The sequence below is a fragment of the Amaranthus tricolor genome, chromosome 15 (genome assembly GCF_026212465.1).
Source record: "Amaranthus tricolor cultivar Red isolate AtriRed21 chromosome 15, ASM2621246v1, whole genome shotgun sequence".
Taxonomy (NCBI): Eukaryota; Viridiplantae; Streptophyta; class Magnoliopsida; order Caryophyllales; family Amaranthaceae; genus Amaranthus; species Amaranthus tricolor.
In genome coordinates, this window is record NC_080061.1 from 8705232 (window position 1) to 8725821 (window position 20590).

At 31.5% G+C, this 20590-nt stretch overlaps 2 protein-coding genes across 2 annotated transcripts; one reads left to right on the forward strand and one right to left on the reverse strand.

The window, feature by feature from the left end:
* Positions 1-8734: 8734 nt before the first annotated feature.
* On the reverse strand, positions 8735-9900 carry LOC130801899 (probable calcium-binding protein CML46). Its single transcript, XM_057665838.1, has one exon. It carries the CDS (start codon positions 9769-9771, stop codon positions 9178-9180), a length of 594 nt encoding a protein of 197 aa, XP_057521821.1. The 5' UTR covers positions 9772-9900; the 3' UTR covers positions 8735-9177.
* An 8275-nt stretch (positions 9901-18175) lies between these two features.
* LOC130801897 (uncharacterized protein At5g19025) lies at positions 18176-19682 on the forward strand. Its single transcript, XM_057665837.1, has one exon. It carries the CDS (start codon positions 18733-18735, stop codon positions 19429-19431), a length of 699 nt encoding a protein of 232 aa, XP_057521820.1. The 5' UTR covers positions 18176-18732; the 3' UTR covers positions 19432-19682.
* Positions 19683-20590: the final 908 nt, after the last annotated feature.

Genomic DNA, 20590 nt, shown 5'->3' on the forward strand with positions numbered 1-20590 from the left:
GACGAGCCGAAACGCTAGCACGCCTAGACATATCGCGTTTCGAGTTATATACACTAGCGTAAAAATCATACAGTTCAGCTAAATATTTTTTACATGTTCCTACATAATATTGTACATCAGAAGACGGGCGATCTAACGATTGATAATAAAATCCTATTACTTTAGTTAGGACCTCAGTTTTAAAACGTGGGTCCAAAATGGTTGCGATTCCATAAATATAAGGAAAATCGGTAAAATATGATTTCCATTTTTCCATCATATCTGCAAGAATCGGCCTTAATTGTGGGTTAGTATCTTCATGTGTATGTTTAAGTAGATGATAAAAAATAGTAATACATTCACTTATTACTAAGTGAACGTTCGGTTCATAAACATAAGAAAAAATCTTAGTCGCGTGGTCATACGCTTCTAATATGTTATGTACACCTATTGCTAATTCCCAAGTTGCATCAGCTATGAAACTATCTGTATACTCACTATATATTTGTGTTATTACTGGGCGATAAGCAATCGCCTTTCTTAATAAATCGTTGGTTGAGCCCCAACGTGTAGGAGTATCTAATGACCAATACACTTTTTTAAGTTGGTATTGGTCACATAATTGTTTATATCTTCTTTTTATCTTTCCGGTCCTAAGCCATTTCACTATATCCCTAATTGGTTTTAATAATTCACTTAATTGTTTTATGCCTACTTGACAAGATAAGTTAACTATATGCGCACAACAACGTATGTGTAATAAGCTACCCCCAAGGATTAAACTAAAGGCAGGTTCGTTAAACAAAAGTTCTATACATTTAATGTTTGCGGTTGCATTATCAGTTGAACAACAAAATATTTTATTTAATAAGTTCCATTCTCTACATATCTCTACTAATCTATATTTTATGTTTTCACCGGTATGTCTTTCTGGCATTGTCTCAAAAGCAATTATTCTTTTTTGAATAATCCAATTTCGATCTATCCAGTGTGCTGTTACACACATATAAGGTTCTAAATGTGGGGGAGCAGACCAAATGTCAGTTGTTATGCTAACCCTACCATTAAACGATTTAAACATTTCAACTAATTCATAGCGCATTGATTCGTATAATTTAATTGTGCGTCTTTTAAGAGTGCTCCTAGGGATTGCTCTATATTGTGGTTGCAATTGTTGTCTAGTGAGACGCTCGTATGCCCTACTTTCACCGTGGTTAAAAGGCAATTCATCACAAATTACATACCTAGAAAATTCATCAATCATGTCATTACGATTATATCTAAAAGGCATACCTGTGTTGGGAATGTCCCATTGTGTCTGTCGGCTTCCACTTGTGGTCCCGCTGCCGCTTGCTGCATGAGTTTCTTTTGTGATTCCATGCTTCTTTGCCAAATGTTTGTTAAAAGATCCCGTTCCACCACCTAACACGTATTCACAAAACACAATAAATAAATGTTTATAAAATATGAATATATAATGTATGAATGTATTATGTATGTATAAAAAACTTAAAAAGTATTTACCTCTGGTGAAACTGTATGAAACTAAGGGCTTTACTCCTTGACTTTCACAAATTTGACAAGTGCATAAGAAAATATCTGGATTCTCAGTTGGTTCTTTTGTGAAATACGACCACACATGTGAAACAGCTCTACCACTAGGAGGTGGCATTGCCGGAAAAGGTTGTCTTACTGGTTCATCTTCATCTAAATAAATAATTTAAAATTATAAAACTATAATTAAATAAATAAATAATTTAAAGTTTAATTAATTTGAAGAATAAAATTATAAAACTAACCGATAGTTTGGAAATTGACTCGTTTACCACGAGCTTGTCTTTGTTGTTGTTGTTCTCCTTGTTCTTCATATGATCTTGTTGATGACTGTCGAGATATATGTATCCTAATTGGGGTCGTTGGTTCCTCTTCTTCATCAATTTGTATATCTCTTTCCACTTCTTCTGCATAATTATGTAACTCCGGGTCGTACCCTTCCGGATAATTATGTTCATAATTATAATTACTAATGGAGGGTGTTGTTGATACCGACGGAGTAGAAGTGGCCTTTCTTTTGGAGGAACTGGAACCTCCTAATGATTTTGCCACTTTAGTAACTTTTTTTGTGGCTTTTTTCAAAAATGAAGACATGATTGATAATATTGAAGTAATAATAGAAATATAGAATTAAGAAATAAATAAATAATTAATTATGTAACTAACTAAATTAAGAAATAATTAGAAGACTAATTATGTAATTAAGAGAATAATTGCGTAATTAAAGAATTAAGTAGAGAGAGTAAGTAGAGAGAGTAGGAGAAGAGATGAGTTGTGAATGAAAATGATTGAAAGTGATGAGTATATATAGAGTATATCCCAACGGCTATAAACGGTAACAAACGGCTAGTTTTTTGGCGAACCGGTTCCATGGAACCGGTGGGCCGGTTCAACCGGACCGGTCCCGGTTCCGGTTCCACGGAACCGTTGAGCCGGTTCAACCGGACCGGTTCCGGTTCCAAACCACGGGTTTTTTTACCCGGTTCACGACGGTTTTTTCCGGCGGTTTTACGGTTCCGGCAATTTTTTTCCGGCGGTTTCGCGGTTCGGGGCGGTTCGGAACCTGTCGCAAACGGTTCCGGTTCCGGATCCGGTTCCAAGCGGTTCGGGACCGGTTCGGTTCCGGGTAACCCGCCCCGTGGCCATGCCTACTTGGAATTAACAAATTAAGTGTTGAAATTGGCATTTTAAGTTTTGAAATGAGCATTTTAAAGTTCGACTTAAGACATGTATTTTAAGTTTTTAAATAGAAAAAAATGGGCTAGGCTTTTTTTTGAAAAAGGTGAGCGAAAAAAAAAATTTAATTGAATAAACTATTATTCAAACTTTTTCCAAAACTAAGCGTGAAAACTCCAGACCTATGGTTTGGAGCTGTTCGCAGTTACTAACTGCGAACAGGTCAAAGAAGACAAAATAGCTGTTCGCAGTTAGTAACTGCGAACAGCAAAAAGACAAAATTGCTGTTCGCAGTTACTAACTGCGAACAGCTATTTGACCTAAAAAATTTTTTTTTTTCCTGTTCGCAGTTACTAACTGCGAACAGCTATTTTGTCTTTTTTTTGACCTGTTCGCAGTTAGTAACTGTGAACAGCTCCAAACCATAGGTCTGGAGTTTTCACGCTTAGTTTTGAAAAAAGTTTGAATAATATATTAAAATTTTTTGAGAATAACCACAACTCTTGTTCGACATTTGACGTAGTTGGATGGTTGGTTGAATATTGGAAGTCTCCTGATTCACCTTCAACCTTCTTGCCCAGTGATGAGGTTTTCAAAGTCCAATTTTGACTTGATTTTTTTTAAAAAAATTAGAGCACTTTTACTAACATTGTACAAATAAACTGTTAAAAAAGTTAAAATTCTTTGTTCGATGTTAATAACAGTGAATAAAAGGAAGATAATGTCATAAAGTTTGAAGGGACAAAAAATAAAACATGTTTGTACGTCTCATACAAACATATGATTTTTTTGTTTCTTCAAACACTATGACATTATCTCCTTTTTGTCCGTTGATAATGACAACAAATAAATCGGACCTTAGGATTGGACACATATACACTTAAATGAGAATTGAAATTTCCAAAAATTATTTTGAAAATTTATTTTCTTAAAAAGTTAATTTTATTCCATCTTTCGTTTTACTTGTGCCATTTCTCAACCCCTTTGAGAATTGAATTAGAATTTGATATTGGACTTATGTTATAGACTCAAAACATTAACTCTTAACACGGAAGCGTAGGAAAGAAAGGCTTTGAACGAAAATTTATGGCCTTGATCGGATATTCACATATGAATTAACCTTAAAAGATTTAATTTATCAAGTCTCTATTAAACAACGAACAAACATAACCGAGTTTATAATGCGGAACAAGTTCTTCAACACAACAATAAAAATCAATAGGTTTCTCTTTCACTAGAATCTTGATCAAATCTTAAGCTTGTGACTTGAAGGGTATGACTTTGAGTCTGCTACAACCTTGTTTTCTTTTCATCTTGAATTTAGCGTTATGGTCGATCTACACATTACCTTTAATTGCTAATCATACAATATTATAATTTTGCTGTTAAATCACAAATGGCGGTCCAACAGCTATTTGCCAAATGCACTAAAATTACTGGTTAATTAAAAGTGATATGGGAGTTTTATAGTTGTCTACAGTGTAATTTGAAATTAATACAATTTTTGCAAGATTGCTTACATTTTTTCTACTTTTTATAATAAAAACATTAAATAATTACAACATATATTATACAATGAGAAAATATTTACAGCATACATTATACAATCAGAACTATAAGATTGTTTCTATAATAAAAAGCATAGAATTACACTATTTTCATTTAATAAAAAATACTCCTAAAATAAATATTTCAATCAGAAGAGTTAGTTTCCAGTAACAATATGAAAATTTCTTAGTAATTGCAACTATACAGTAAGAATGATTACATAAATTAAAAGACATAAAAGACATAGATCACTCTTTCTCTTTAATACAGGATAACATAAATTAAATAATCAGAATAAATATTTTCAGTAATAATATGAAACTTTCTTGGTAATTGCAATGAAAATATCTACTGCAATATATTTTTTTGTTCATAACGAATCATTGTTAAAATCTAAATATATTATAATATTTTATTTAAATTAATAAATTTCATAATAATAATACACAATGTTATTTTTTATTTATTTTTTATTACTCTGTTATTGAATCTTTTATTGAGTAATTGTGTTATAAAAATTTAAATATATTATTACATTTTATTTACATTTCTATAATTTCTTAAAATTGTTTATTTATTGCTCTATTATTTAATCATTTATTGAATTTTTATGTTGTTATATTAATTTAAATATATTATTATTATATTTTTAAATTACTATATTTTTATAATGTTAATATGAAATAATATTTTTTATTATTTTTCTGGAAAAATTACTTAAAATAATCCAAATCTTTTACTGATTTCCTACAACAATCTTAAAATTTACGTTTTTAAAAAATTCATTCTATTAAATTTATACTAGTTATTATTATTTAGATTGTTTACCTTTGGCCTTTGATAGATGTAAGGCATAGTGTTTTCGTATTTACAATAATTAGTTTTTATAAATTACTAATTATTATTGTTGTAAGGTAAACAAAAAATGAGTATATCACTTATATCTTTCATTTTTAGTAACATGCAAATGCAATGCTTAAGTTAAACTGTTAACTCATAAATTATACTTTTTTATATATATAAGATGGAGGGAGGAAAGACGAAAGTAAGAGGAGCAATGAAAATTAAATCTATAATCTTATCTGAAATAGTGGTATATACATCAACTGAAATAAGACCTGATTTTCAATTAGACTCTTTTGAGTAATTATGAAAGTTCATTGCGGCGGGTGAGAGCTACTACACCCCTTAAGTTTTTCGGACTTTATTTATTTATTAAGGCTATTTAATGTGACATTAAAATAAGGAAACTAAGTTTTTTTTTTAAAGGAAATAAGGAAACCAAGTTGATATTACATTATTTGAGTTATTGAGAATATGTTGTGTGTTCGCTTTACAATATTTTTAAAGAAAAATTATCGTGAATAATATAATTTTTTTTGTTAATTTTAATATAATAATACAAATTATTGATTAACCATGAATAATACCAACTTAGAGATATTTTTCTAGAATAATACCAATTTTAGTTTACTAATTTATCAATTTTTTTAACTTATAATCATCTATAGTTTGATTTTTAACATGTTAGAAATTTTCTAGAAAACACCCCTTTAAGTTAGTATTATTCATAGTTAATTAATAATTTGTATTATTACAGAGAAATTAACAAAAGGTTATTCACGGTAATTTTTCCTATTTTCAATCCAATATTTTTTATTTACATAAACCAGTCTCGTATACAAACCAACTAAAAGTTTATTAAACCCGATGCAAAATGTTTGTTGTGTGCTTAATAAATTTAATGGAACCCAAGTCATAAATTTGACAATATATCATTTTTTATAAATAAAATTTTGGCAGTGGTAGAAAATTTTCGTGGGTTCAAATTCTTTTTTATACCAAATAAATCAAAAAACTTAAATACAGTTCAAATGACAAATATAGCTTTATCAAGGGTGATAAATTATTTTATAATTCACCTAATCAATTTAATGGACTCGAAACCATTTTACTTGACAATTTTATCACTTAATTAATAAATTATGTGTCGTAATATAAAAAATTTATATAATAAAATAAAAATTAATAGATATATTTATCATTTAATTAAAAAATAATTGGCGCTTTTTAAATTTTGGACAAGCTTCAGCACTCAGTATGCAAGCATAAATTATGCTTTTAGAAACTTGAAGATAACAATATCTCATAATATATACTTCCTCCGTTTTTATTTAACTGCACCCAAGATTAATTTGTCATTATTTATTAATGTCACTTAATTTTCATATTGTTGTTAATCTATAAGTTAAAACGCAGTTATGTAAAATCTTATTAGAATCGTCTCAATGTGAATTTTATTAATTTTCAGTTTCCAATTTTTCGATGTGTATAATTAGAGATATTAACGATTAAATTAATGCGTTGAGGCGTGTGAAACTGTCCTTAGGTGCAAGTAAATAAAAACAGAGGAAGTATTAAAAAAAACTATTTAACTGTTATATTTTTTCAATAAGACCATCTCATACAACAAATTGTTCAATTTCTATAGTTTTAATAAATTGCCAAAAATCATGGGCCTTATAATAAGATAGATAATATATATGATATATCTAATTAATATGCAATAAATGTAACATCCTTTTTTTAATGTAACATCCGTTTTTTTAAAAAAAAAAAAAAAACTCCCCATTCACAAATAACTTCCCACTTCTCCCACTAAATCTTATAACTAATCTACTCACTATAAATTAAACCAATTACCTTTAATTCATTCACATTATTACTTACACTTCCTTTTTCTCCTACAAACTACTCCCTCCATTTTCCGATTACTTAAAATTTAATCAAGAAAAGACAAGATTTTGATATTAAAGGTATGGATTTCATCTATTTGTTAGAAACTTTTTTTATTCAAAATCCAAAAAAAAAAAAAATTATGCTATTAATTGAAAAACACCCATCTTTTTTATTTGAAAAATATATATATATATATATATATATATATATATATATATATATATATATATATATATATATATATATATATATATATATATATATATATATATATATATATATATATATATATATATATATATAAAATTTTTTCTGACCTTAGTATTCCGGCAATACGGCGGTCACTAAGATATCACCGGCGTGCGACGGCGGCCACCGAAGCCACCGCCGGCTGGCAGTGAGCCCTTCTCCCTTCTTCCTTCTTCCTTCCTCCTCTCTCTTTTTTCCCTTTCTTTTTGTGGGTTGGGTTCTGTATAACCCAATTCTATTTTTCCTAAGTTTAACTTTTCTTTTTACTTTTCTTTTCTTATTTTTTCTTCTTTTCTTTTTAAATCCTTTTAATCATATTATTGTTTTAACCTTTCTCCTTTTCTTTATGTACTACTCTTAAAATTTCTAATTACTTTTTTGAAACTGCCATTTTAAATATATATAAAACGAGAGTCTTTTAATTTATTATTGGTTGATTGGGGTATTAATTTGAGATATATTATCTTATCGTGTAGACAGCGGATTCGTAGACAAAGAGTATTAGGAGCGTATGTTTGTTTAGGATCACGTGACAAGGTAATTCTCAATGTACATCTAATTAGGACTATCCCATTAATATTATGTGCTAAGTGATAATTAATGTGTTTGAATAGAATGCATGATTTTATATGACATTATTTTGTATGATATTATGTTTTATATATTCTCAATTATATCTACTATTATTTTTTTTCAAACTTGAATTTATAATTACTATTTTGATAAAATTTATATTATTATTTTGATAACGAAATTAGATACGATTTAATTTGAAAGAGAAATACTTATAATAATATTATTTTGATGAAAGTTATATTATTATTTTAATAATGATTTTAAATGCGATTGAATTTGGGAGAAAAATATTATGATATTAATATTGCAATTGAATATTCTTGAGATATATTTTTCTTGGGAAATGAAAACCTATGATTATAAAATAAAATGTATAATGTATGTTTGATTATATGTTTGTGTGCACGCGACTAATTATTAAAATATATTAAATCACGTAAAGTGTAACACGGGGGAAATGAAGCTCTTATATTTGTTGCGATCCAAGTATAAGGGTGATGAACAGGTTGTCCTGTTTGGTTAGTATAGCTGCCGACAGGTTTTATTATTTCTGATACTTGATATAATGTTTGGTCTTCCTTCTATTTGTTGTGATCCAAGTAGAAGGGGTGTGCACACTAGGGTTCCCTGAGACTACTCTGCTGGCCTTGAATTATTCAGGGTGACGACCTCTTGATGAAGTAGGTATAGGGGTAAAGCCTCGGCCTACTGGCATTCTCGTTCCCTCAAATTAAAAATTGATTATGTGTTTGTCATTATTAAATAACAACTTAATAAATTGGTTTATGTGATATTATATATATATATATTGTTTTCACAAATGTTATTTTTAAACTCAGCTATATATTATTTTCTAAAATTATTTTCAATTTGATTATATTTTATTTTCTTAAATCATTTTCAAACTTAATCGTTTTATGGGATGGAGTTGGAATTATTCAATTTCCTGATTTTGGGAGTTTTTCTCTTGTTTTTCTTGCATTCTTATGTTGCAGGTTATTGATTGCATGGAAATCGTGGAGTAAGGATCACCTAGAAACATAGCTTTTATTAGAGTCGTATTTCAGTTTAAATTTTAACTTAAGTTGTTTAAATTTTATATGGACATAGATTGCGTTTCAGTTTTTTCTTATGTTGTAAGACCTTTTGTTGGATTAAAGTTATTAAGTTATTTTTTAGTCGTTAAGCCATATATTTATTTCATTAGAAATAGATGTGGGGGTAACACTTCCATGAGTAGATGTTGGCGTTTTTAAAAGTTCGACCTATTCTAAGATTATTACAATAAACAACCAAGAAAGAAAAAAAAAAAGAAATAATAATTATAACAAGAAAGAAAAAAAAAAGAAATAATAATTATAATGTGTTCAACATAAATCTTACAAAGTCATTAAAACCAAGTTTCCCATCCTTAATTGTATTAAAGGCATTAATCATATTGTTGCATTCATGCAACTCATATCCTTGACCTTGTCTAAGCCCTAAAGCCTCGAGCACCCTCAGCAATTCTTGTGCATCAATAAACCCATCTTTATTTTGATCAAACACATCAAAAGCTTCCTTAACCTCTTCCAAACTTGGTTCTTCTTCAAATAAATCACTAATTTCATCAAAATCACACTTCTTTTCAACCTCTTCATCTCCTTCAAATACACACTTTTGTATTCCAAGTCTTTCCATAACCAAATTTATATCATGCCCAAACAAGCAATAATCACCCTCATTTTTACCATTTTTGCTCACCAAATGTTCCAAATCCTTCTTACCCACATCATAATTCTTCTTCTTATCATCTAATTTGGGTTCAAAATCACAAAAAGATGAAGATTTATGATGAAAAAAACATGATATGCTTTGTTGAAAGTCATATACAATACTATATAACAAAGAAAAATCAAGTAAATTTGAAAGGAGGGTGTTATGAGAAATTGATGATGATGCTTTCTCCATTGCAATATGTTACAGAAGGCGAGAATCGAATATTCTGAAAAAGAATTATAATTTGTTAGAATGTTGGATGGAAAGAAAGAAGCGATATATATGTATTTATAAGGAGATGAAATTTTACAAAGTTAAGAAATGTAAGGAAAGTTCATAGTTTTTTCTTAAGATGATTTAAATAACAGAGAATATGGTACGTAGTTGAGTGGAAATTTCCTTTTATTTTATAGTAAGTTGACTGTTTTAGGCGGAAGTCAAAGATATGAGGCGTCAAAGTCAAAACCAAATTGTAGGAGTTTTTGTAAGGCAAAGATTAGGAAATGTCTGAGATTTCTTGACCGACTAAAATATAATTTAAGAAAAGAAAATTACTTGGTGTATTTTGGGGTTTCTTTAAGTTTTGATTTTTGTAGGAACTATTTAAAATGAAACACATATATTAGCAAATGAGTCAAAATCAAATGGAATATTTAAGGTGAAAAGGAAACTTATTTGATGATTTTTGGGGTTTCATTAAATTTTGAGGTAACTATCATGGTTAAACTATCGACTTTTTTTTTCTATAAATAGAGAAAAATATTTCAATGTAGTAAAATTTAATAATTCATTTTTTTGGAAAAGGAACTTGACTTAAAAACAGTTTTATGAGGTTCTTTTTATGGGTTTGATTTGTAAAATATTGACGACCAAGTTAAAAGAGGGACAAGTACAAATCATTCTCTATTCCAAGTCTAATTCATTTTGGATTAATAAGAATATTTTGGTTTGGATTCCAAAAAGTTCGTTTATAAGTGTCGATTTTGTATGTGATTATTTTAATATAAAACGAGTTAATATAAACAGCTTATAATGGTTTTAAGAAAAAAATAATTAAGTAAGTTCCTATTAAATTGTCTAAGATGATTTTAATTCTTAATAAATAATTTGTATTTTAAATTAGGTTTAAGTGGAATTAATAAATTAGGTGAACTTTTGGAAGACCTATAAAAAGCGACTTTTGTGGATTAGTGGTGTTGTTTGTGACGCAAAATAACTTAATTACTCCATTGATGGACACGACTCCATCTATCAAATAGCAAGTTCCTCGTAAGATCTGGAAACTAGAAAGTAAACTGTAGGAAAGTGCTTAATTTAGGGTAGTAATTAATTTATAATTATTTATCAAATATTCTGTAATTTATTTGCTTCCCGCAATTAATCGTATTAGACCCGTAAGATTCATATCTGGAATCCGACGTTTTTTCCGTCCTCATCATTTACCAGACAACTTACCAATGGATATTAAGAGTTCGGTATTCATCACCAAATTTTTTGTTGCAACCAAATTGGTTCAACACCAACAAAAAATTATCAAGACCAAACAAAATCTCAGTGAGACTCACCACGATCGGTGTTACTGAAAACAAAAACCCCAACCGAGTGAACAAAACATACAGAACAACCAAAATTCCACAAACAATTCGAACTTGTCAACTTCTTTAAGAGAATCAACCACTCCTTTTTTGTCTTACCTCACTGGAGGGCCGCCACCAAGGTTCCGGTGATCCGGACCGGCGGTATGGCTCACTCTAGTAAAGAACCAGACAGAGTGATGAAACTCAATAGAGAAGAAAGAGAAAATATCGAGAAGGAGGAGATGGGAGATGAGCAACAGTCAATTTTCATGAGAGGAGAAAGAAGATAAATCAAACCACGGGAGAAGGGAGAGCCGCATCAATGGTCAACCTTCATGAAGGAGAGGAGAGAGAAGTCTCAATTTAGGAAGAAAGTAATCGAGGAAAATCTGATATTAGGAAAGTAATTGCGGGGAAGCCTTTATATTGCTTATGTACTACACAAATGAAAGACCCATACCCCACAAAAATAAAAGATCCATACCCCACAAAAACCCAAACCCAAATTATCTTTACAAGCTCATGGTGTGGGTTCTCGCCTAATTTCTCTCTATGGATTTTTGACTTTAGGGTAACAAAACAATGACCCATGATAGATCTACTCTCTACCACTCCTACTTCTCGTACTAAAATTTAAATTGCTAATGGAGAGTGTGTGGAAGTCACTCGGGTTGGAACTATTGATGTTACTTCTTCCATAAAATTAAAGAAGTGTCTTTTAGTTTCTAGTTTAACTCATAAACTTCTATCTATTAGTTAGTTAACTAAGGAATTAAATTGTACAGTTCTCCTAAAATCTGATGGTTGTATTGTGTGGGATGCTCTGACCGAGAATCCGAGACAATCATTGGACATGGTACCGAATGAGGAGGCTTATATTATGTGGATGAAACAACTCACAAAGGTCGAGCTATGCTTACTTATGGAACTTCTAACTATCACATCTGGATGTGGCATCAACGTCTGGGTCATCCTTCTTTAACTTATCTCAAACATTTACTTTCATTTGAAAACACTACTCTGTATCTTGATTGTGAAGCTTGTGTCTTAGCAAAGAGTCATAAACTTTCATATTTTCCTAGTGTAACCCATTCTTCTAGACTTTTTTCTTCAATATATTTCGATGTGTGGGGATTTGCTCCAGATTTTGGTACTCATAAGTTTTCATACTATATCTTATTTGTGGATGATTGCACTCGTATGAGTTGGTTATATTTTTTAAAACACAAATCTGAGGTTTTTTCAGTGTTTGTCACCTTCTATAATATGCTTCGAACTCAATTTAATGCTACACCACAAATATTACGATCTGACAATAGGGGAGAGTACATTAACCTAGCCATAAACAATTCATTTCTGACTATGGGATGATCCACCAAATTTCTTGCCCTGACACCTCACAACAAAAATGGTGTTGCAGAACGAAAAAATCGCACCTTGCTTGAAATCACCCGAACCCTCTTGATAGAATCTCATTCCCCTGCTTCTTATTGGCCTGAAGCCCTTGCTACAGCTACTTACCTCACTAACCGTCTTCCTTCTAAACCACTCCATCATAGAACTCCTCTTGAAACCTTAGAGTCCTTTGTCTCTTTTCCCTCTTTTCATTCCTTACGTCCTCGGGTTTTTAGGTGCAATGCTTATATTCATCTTCCCAAACAGACTAGGACAAAACTCAAACAATGGGTGATTAAGTGTGTTTTTCTTGGCTATGGAGTAAACCGAGAGGGATACAGATGTTTTGACCCTCTCCACAATCGCATGTATACTACTATGGATTGTGATTTCTTTAAACAATCGTACTATTACCCCCAGCTTGGTCCTCAGGGGGGAGAGAGAGTTAGTGATGACCTGAGCTAGTTAATATACCCAGTTGTGAATGATCTAAATCAAAAAGAGCAAGTAGGCGAGACTATCGAGGTTGTTACCGAAGACATAGTATCTCCACTTCTTACCACTCCAGTCCTTAAGCATCCTATACAACAACAAGAAGTAATTCCACAAGAAGAGGTAATCCTTAAACCTCAAGAGAATTCTGATACTAATCTTGATCATGTTGCAAGTGTTGATGTACCAAATAGGTATGAGTTACCCCTTAGGAATACAAGGGGAATCCCCCCGAGTAGATATGATCCTGAATTTGAGGCACAGAGATCGAGATATCTAGTTAGCAAAGAGAGTGATGAAAATCTATCACATACAGCTGTAGCTTTCAATACTTCTCTTTACTCTAACGATGTGCCTAAAATATTGAAAAAGCTCTCCAGGATCCAAAGTGAAGAACGCAATGGAAGAAGAAATCTCTACTCTTGACAAAAATAAAACTTAAGAGAAATGTGATCGGCCGAAAGGAAAGAAAAAAATAGGGTGCAGGTCGGTGAGCTCAATTAAGTACTTAGCTAATGGAACTATTGAACGGTACAATGCCAAATTAGTAGCACAAGGGTATACTTAGACATATGGGGTTGATTACTCTGAGACTTTCTCTCCAGTGGCAAAAATCGATACAATCCGAGTTCTATTCTCTGTTGTTGCAAACAAGGATTGGCCTCTACACCAGTTTGATGTAAAGAATGCGTTCCTTCATGGGAAAATAGAAAAAGTATACATGAAAGCTCCCCCAGGTTTCTCAGATGATTATAATCCAGCTGAAGGGTGTAAACTGAAGAAGGCACTTTATGGTTTGAAGTAGTCTTTGAGAGCATGGTTTGGAAGATCCACTACAGCTATGACAAAGTTTGGGTATAAGCAAAGCAACTCAGATCACACATTGTTCCTCAAGAGGTAGAAGGGCCGCATCACATGTTTGATTATCTATGTAGATGATATGATCATTACCGGAGATGATAGAGAAGAGATTTGTGCCCTCAAGAAGCAGTTGTCCTGTGAATTTGAAATGAAAGATTTGGATCAACTGAAATACTTTCTTGGCATTGAAGTCCTGAGGTCAAAAGGAAATATCTTTATAAGTCAAAAGAAGTATATACTTGACCTATTGGCAAAAACTGCTATGATTGATTGTAAACCTGCAGAGACACTTATCATAGCTCATCATGGCCTTCTGATGATCGAAGGGGAGAAACTAGCAGACATAGGACAATATCAGAGAATGGTTGGCAAACTCATCTATCTTGCTCACACCCGACCAGATATCGCATACGCTGTCAGAGTAGTAAGTAGATTTATGCATCAACCACAGACACATCATATGACAGCAGTTATGAGAATTCTGAGGTACCTCAAAGGTACAAGTAGCAGAGGTATATTTTCTAAGAAGAATGAGCACTTAGATCTGTTGGCCTACACATATGCTGATTGGGCAGGAGATTGAGAAGATAGGAAATCTACTTCTGGTTACTTTACATTAGTTGGAGGAAATCTTGTTACATGGAAGAGTAAGAAGCAAAAGGTGGTTGCTTTATCAAGTATAGAGGCAGGGATTCGTGGTATTGCTAAGGCCATAACTGAAATCACATGGTTAAAGAAAAATCTGAGTGAACTACATTTCTCACAAAAGAAGGCATGCAGACTATTCTGTGATAATAAAGTAACAATAAATCTCTCTGAAAACCCAATTCAACATGACTGCACTAAACATATGGAGATTGAAAGACACTTCACTAAGGAGAAATTGGAGAATAAGGTTGTAAGCCTTCCTTTCGTAAGATCAAGGATCAACTAGCTGATATACTTACGAAGGCAGTTACATCAGAAGCTCTTGAGCAGACATTATGCAAGTTAGGTATTGGTGATCTGACGACCTAGCTTGAGGGGGAGTGTAGGAAAGTGCTTAATTTAGGATAGTAATTATTCTCTAATTATTTGTCAAGTATAATTATTTGCTTCCTTATTTACTAGCTTCAGTTGTGTATAAATTAGAGTTGTAATAACTTAAGCAAAATAATACAAAATCAGTATTCACTGACCCAAACCTATTCTCAACTTTATTTTTCCGCAATTAATCTTTTCAGTAACAAGCCTCCAAAATTTTTGGTCAATTTATACAATGGATTAAGTGTTTCCAAATGCCTTGTCAAACATTCACAAGAATTATCATGCTCGGAATATATTTGGAAAACTATCTATTTCGGTAATGAAACGAGAAAGTGCAAAAGACACTTAAAATATCTGAAGATAAGGTGTAATCGAAAACAACTGTTAGTATGCGGAAAGTGCTTATGATCCTTTTCCTGATGAGACCTAAAATCCTGCAATACAATGTTAGCCTTACCCGGGGTGCTTTCGAGGAAAACCCCTCCGACGCTCAAGTCAGATCGAAAAACAGAAATCAATGAATGTATGGTATTGAATGAATACAAGATTAATGGATTGTAGAATGATTTCGGAACGATTGATGGAATATTTGGTGAAGTATAGATTGTAAGTAGAAAGGCCGTGTAGTTTTGCGGAGTAATGGTAGGAATATAAAAGCTTCTAGGTAAATGAATGATTCAACAAGATTATGTTTAAAATGGTAATTATGTTTAAATATTACAATATTAAAGGAACACGTTCACTTTCTAAAATATTAAGGGCATGCAAAAGATTAAAACTTAGTCACTATTTTATTTTTAATAAATTAGGGTCTTTTAAATCAACAGTTTAAAAATGTATTAAATGAATGCTCCACTTATTAGCGCAACTAGCTAATATTTCAAACATAAAAGAAAAAGAAGGCAAGGGATAATAAATCATTGGTCACCATGGTCAGGGATGTAAACTCATTTATGAATTCGTAGAATCGTAATAAGAGTTGTACATTTGAATATCTTTGAGCAAAGGATTCGAATTTTATCTTAGATGAAAATAAATATTATTTCTTCGAATATATTTTTGTTTTTGATTTTTCTTTTAGCTAGTCCTCACCTTCGATCACCCTACATTTATTAAAACAATATATGTGTTTGAGTTGAGCACTCTAGTTCAAACGAGATAGAAGAAAAGTTGTGTGGAGGGTTTTGAATCTGTCTAGAGCCATGAAGGCCTTATATTTTTAAATTAATCAACCAGCAAACTTTATTTTGCTTTAGATTTTTTCTTTCTCTGCAAATCATGAGAATGCCATAAACAAAAGACTTTGAAGTTTTTTCTTTCTTGATAATGGTGGTTGAGGCAACTATAGGAGCTCATGGATGTCAAAATGTTGAATATATAATTATTAAACATTTATACCCATGGGAACATACATATCAAAATATATGAACCAAAAGGTGAGTTAAGAATTAGCAACTTTTGATGCGTAATATGTATGGTAATATACGGATCGAGTAACGCAAATTACTATTGACTCAGAGATAACTATCAAATTATATACTTCTAATTAGTCCACTTTGATCTAGATCAATGGCGTACTAGCACTGAGAAAACAATGAAAGAAGAAAGCAAAAAGTTACAATTTTTTCTTTCTTTTTTTTCCTCCAATAAATTCTTTCAATCTGACTGCCAGACCTATATATAACAAAAGGTCAAAACCCTATTTGAAAAATTCATTTTCAAATTAATCCTAATATTGACTATTGGTCAGGTATTTAAGTGCTTCACCTTAATATTATTAACTTGGTCAAAATTGATCTTTTATCTATTTTGTGTGACTTTTTAGGATTATGTATAAGTCTATTTTGATCTAATCGTATTTGTTGAAAAACATACTTTACTCTCTAACAAACAACGTCTGCATATTAAATTTACAATTTATATCTCTATATTTATCTTATACGTATTTAATATATATTGTTAGATTCATCTTGGGACATAATCCTTCAATATCCCACTTTAAAATGCAATTCTTCTTCGTTTATGTATTTACATATCATTTTTTTATTTGTTTTTTACTAATTATTTATTTATTTATATGTATTTTTTTTATTTATATGTTTTTGACTACTAAGGTTTTTTCCTGAGGTTTCATTTGTGGATCTTTTTCGAGCCCAAAGACTTTTTGGCCGCACTATCCTTTATGGATATGAGTTGTCGCCTTCCTTCTTTCACCAGACCCTGATCATTGTTTTCATATAAGCGAGATACACTAGGTATGATGATGATAAAAAATAATTAATTAGTATTATTTAAACTATAACCTAGCATTACAATATATATGTGACCATCATTTTAAAACCTAACACCTCAAAATATCAACAACAATTACATAACATGACAATAATGTAGACAACACAAAATACAAACATTAATGTATATTAATCATATGATTAACTATAATTAAAAGCGCTTGTGGCTTAATGAATAGAGTATCAATATCTTGAGCAGAAGGTTTGGGGTTCAACCCCTACTGGGCGTAGGTATTAACTGGTGGTTTCTTGACTGCGCATAAGGGGAATATGTATGGTTTGTTTGCATCTTTCAAGAAAAAAAACCCCACTCGAACCCTGCCTTGTGCGAGATACTGAAATTGTCCTTTACCTTTACTTTTTTATGATTAACTTTACAAGCTAGCATAACAATATATATCCAATCAACACTTCACATCAAAAACGTATATAATATAATATAATAAACAAAAAAAAGTTAAAATTTTTAAAACCATTAACATCCAAACTAAACAAACTACACAAAAATAAAATATTCCATCCGTTTTTTTATTCAATTTACTTTTTGTACGCATTAATCCTGGATAACATTAATGAAAAGGAGGTAATTTGTAAGGGAAAATGATGGAGGAGACTTCTCAAGTTTGAGGAAACAGTGTTAGACATGTTTTAATCATCTAAAATCTTAAATAATGTTGAGTTAACAGTTTTATTTAATCAACCATTAGTAACGTCACTAACTTAAGCTGTGATACGTAAAGTTCCTACATAAATATTACCCAAAGAAACAAAAGTTTAAAATGGCATAACTAGAATTCGAGTTTAAAGTACCGTTAATTTGGAAAAATTCCCTTATTAGCTAAGTTTGCACTAATCTTTTAATTGTGCTAGTTGTGTTTATGAACACACTACTAATGGTTGACTTAATGCTATGTTAGTAAAAGTTTTACGCAATAATTAGGCGTTAATGTGCACTTTTCATATGGGTTTATCTTGTGTGTTGGAGCAAACCATAGACTACGCATTAACGAAACACATCATCGTCAATTTATAAACCAATGTGAATCAAGCAACTACTCGACTTTGCGTGTCTGACTCTTTCACAATACCCACCAATTTAAAGAAAAAATTACTTAGATGTGATCAGCAGTCATCACCCATTTTTGTCGTCATTTTCTATTATCTGGTTTGAAAAACCTCTTAAGGAAGCCGGCAATTATAACCAATCAAATTTATTGTTGAGATAGATTTTATTGTATAGTAGTCGGTTGAGAATTTAAAGAGGCACCGCTTGAGTTTCCATCAATTTTCAGTATTTGTCGATTGTGGGTTATTGAAGAATCAATCTATTCCTAATTTGTGATTTGTGATTCAATCGTACAGGTGCAATTGAAAGAATCAATCTCTTTCCTGATTTTGATCTGTTTTGAAGTTTAATTTTGATGGGTAATCCAATTAGAAAATGAAGTAGTGGGTGATTGATAGTGATTAGTTTTTTGTGGTGATTACTGATTATCTGGGTTGAATTTTAGATGGTTCATTGCAATCCTTCAATTTCTGAATTTAATTTGATTGATCAATCTAGTAGGATGGCTGTTTCAATGAATCTTACATACCCATATTCAAAATCAAAGCAAACTAATCAATTTCAAAAGATTAGAAAAATACCCATTTCTTCATCTGATCATATCATGTCTTCAAGTTGCTGTGAATCTCGTTTAGCTGTTCTTGATGTGATAATGTTGATTGCTGCAATTGGTGCTATTGTGTTTTTGCTTTATCCATATGTTAATTTTACATATGCTAAAGTTTCTGAGATGGGTTCTTTAGTATGCTGTGTTCTGAAAGATGAAATTTATGAGAATCCCATTATTTATGGGTCTTTGGGGCTTAGTATGGTGTGTGTAGCAATAGCTGCTAGAGCAATTGTGATGTGCACAACTCGAAAATGTGGGAATCCAAGTTGCCGTGGCCTTTGGAAGGCTGCTGAATTTGACATTCAACTTGAGACCGAGGAATGTGTGAGGAACTCTAATTCATCAGCTAAGGATGGTGTTAAGAAGGGCTTATTCGAGTTACCTCGTGATCATCACCGCGAATTGGAAGCTGAGCTTAAGAAAATTGCACCACCTAATGGAAGAGCAGTGCTTGTGTTTCGGGCTAGGTGTGGATGTTCTGTGGGTAGAATGGAAGTTCCGGGTCCAAGGAAAACTCGAAAGATCAAGAAATAGAGTATATGTTTACTGTTTTTGAATATATAGATACACCCGTCATGAAGTTGATAGCACAGATGATCATTTGTGGACTGTTTGTTTTTAAATAAGTTGATACTAATAAGTTGTAAGCAATAGCTTACTGTTGGTCTTGCTTACAATGGTTATAGAACTATCCTTCCTGAATCACATTTTAACATAACTTATAAGGATACTTTTTACTTTGTAATGTTTATTGTTTACATATTGCTAATGGTTTTATTTTCTAAGATGAATTTTGTGAATTTTGTTCTTTTTCTCTTTTTCTATGTGGTTTTGAATGATGTAATTGTTTCTTGTGATTTCAAGTTTAGTTGCCTTTCAAGGGGGGGATAGTGTTTTAGAGTTTGTTTGGATAACATTTAAGGAGGGAATTGATGTGCTTAGAACATAATATGAAGGAACTCTCTAAATCTTTCTAATGTTGGAAGGATTTGTTTAGTACAAAATGTGAAGGAATTGATTGTTTTAGTTTCTTCTCACCATTTCCCTCCCGTTCCCTTTTGGTATCCAACCGAACAAAATGGAATCCCTTTCTCCATTTAGGATTTGTTTTGAAGGATGTAACCTTTTTCTTGCGATCCCAACTTCCTTTGCCTCCATACCATCGATCATCATCATTATTGTGATTAGTCTGAAACCAATTGTTACTTAATCAGAATTGTGATGTTTAGGGAACTTTCAAATAGCCTATTCGACACTCCGATTTATATGGACTTATATGTATAATTGCTGTGCTATGGTAACAGTAATTTGTCATGATCAGTGTGTGCAGATTGGCTGGACACTGTATCTTTTTCGCAAGTTTCTGGCTTTGTCATTCTATTGAGTTCTCCAAGTTCATGTATTAATTGAAAAGTTCTTGATTAACATTTCATTCTTAGCTTAAATTCGATAACTTTCATCAAGTTCTTGTATTACACAGTTTGATAGTATCATAGCAATGTCTGATAATTGCATAAAAATTCATCAGTTACCACTATATACTACCATCTACCACATGAGCCATTAAGTAGTGTGCATAATGCATGGTTGCACAAACAATGGTGAACTGTTCTTTATACAATAGTTGCAGGCTTGTGTTCAGTCATGAGTTCAGGCTGCAGTTCGATGTCACAAGCTCCTGATATTGTAAAAG

Excerpts from the sequence above, each read along its gene's own strand:
- LOC130801897 (XM_057665837.1), top strand. The coding sequence starts at position 18,733 with ATGGTTCATTGCAATCCTTCAATTTCTGAATTTAATTTGATTGATCAA.
- LOC130801899 (XM_057665838.1), bottom strand. The coding sequence starts at position 9,771 with ATGGAGAAAGCATCATCATCAATTTCTCATAACACCCTCCTTTCAAAT.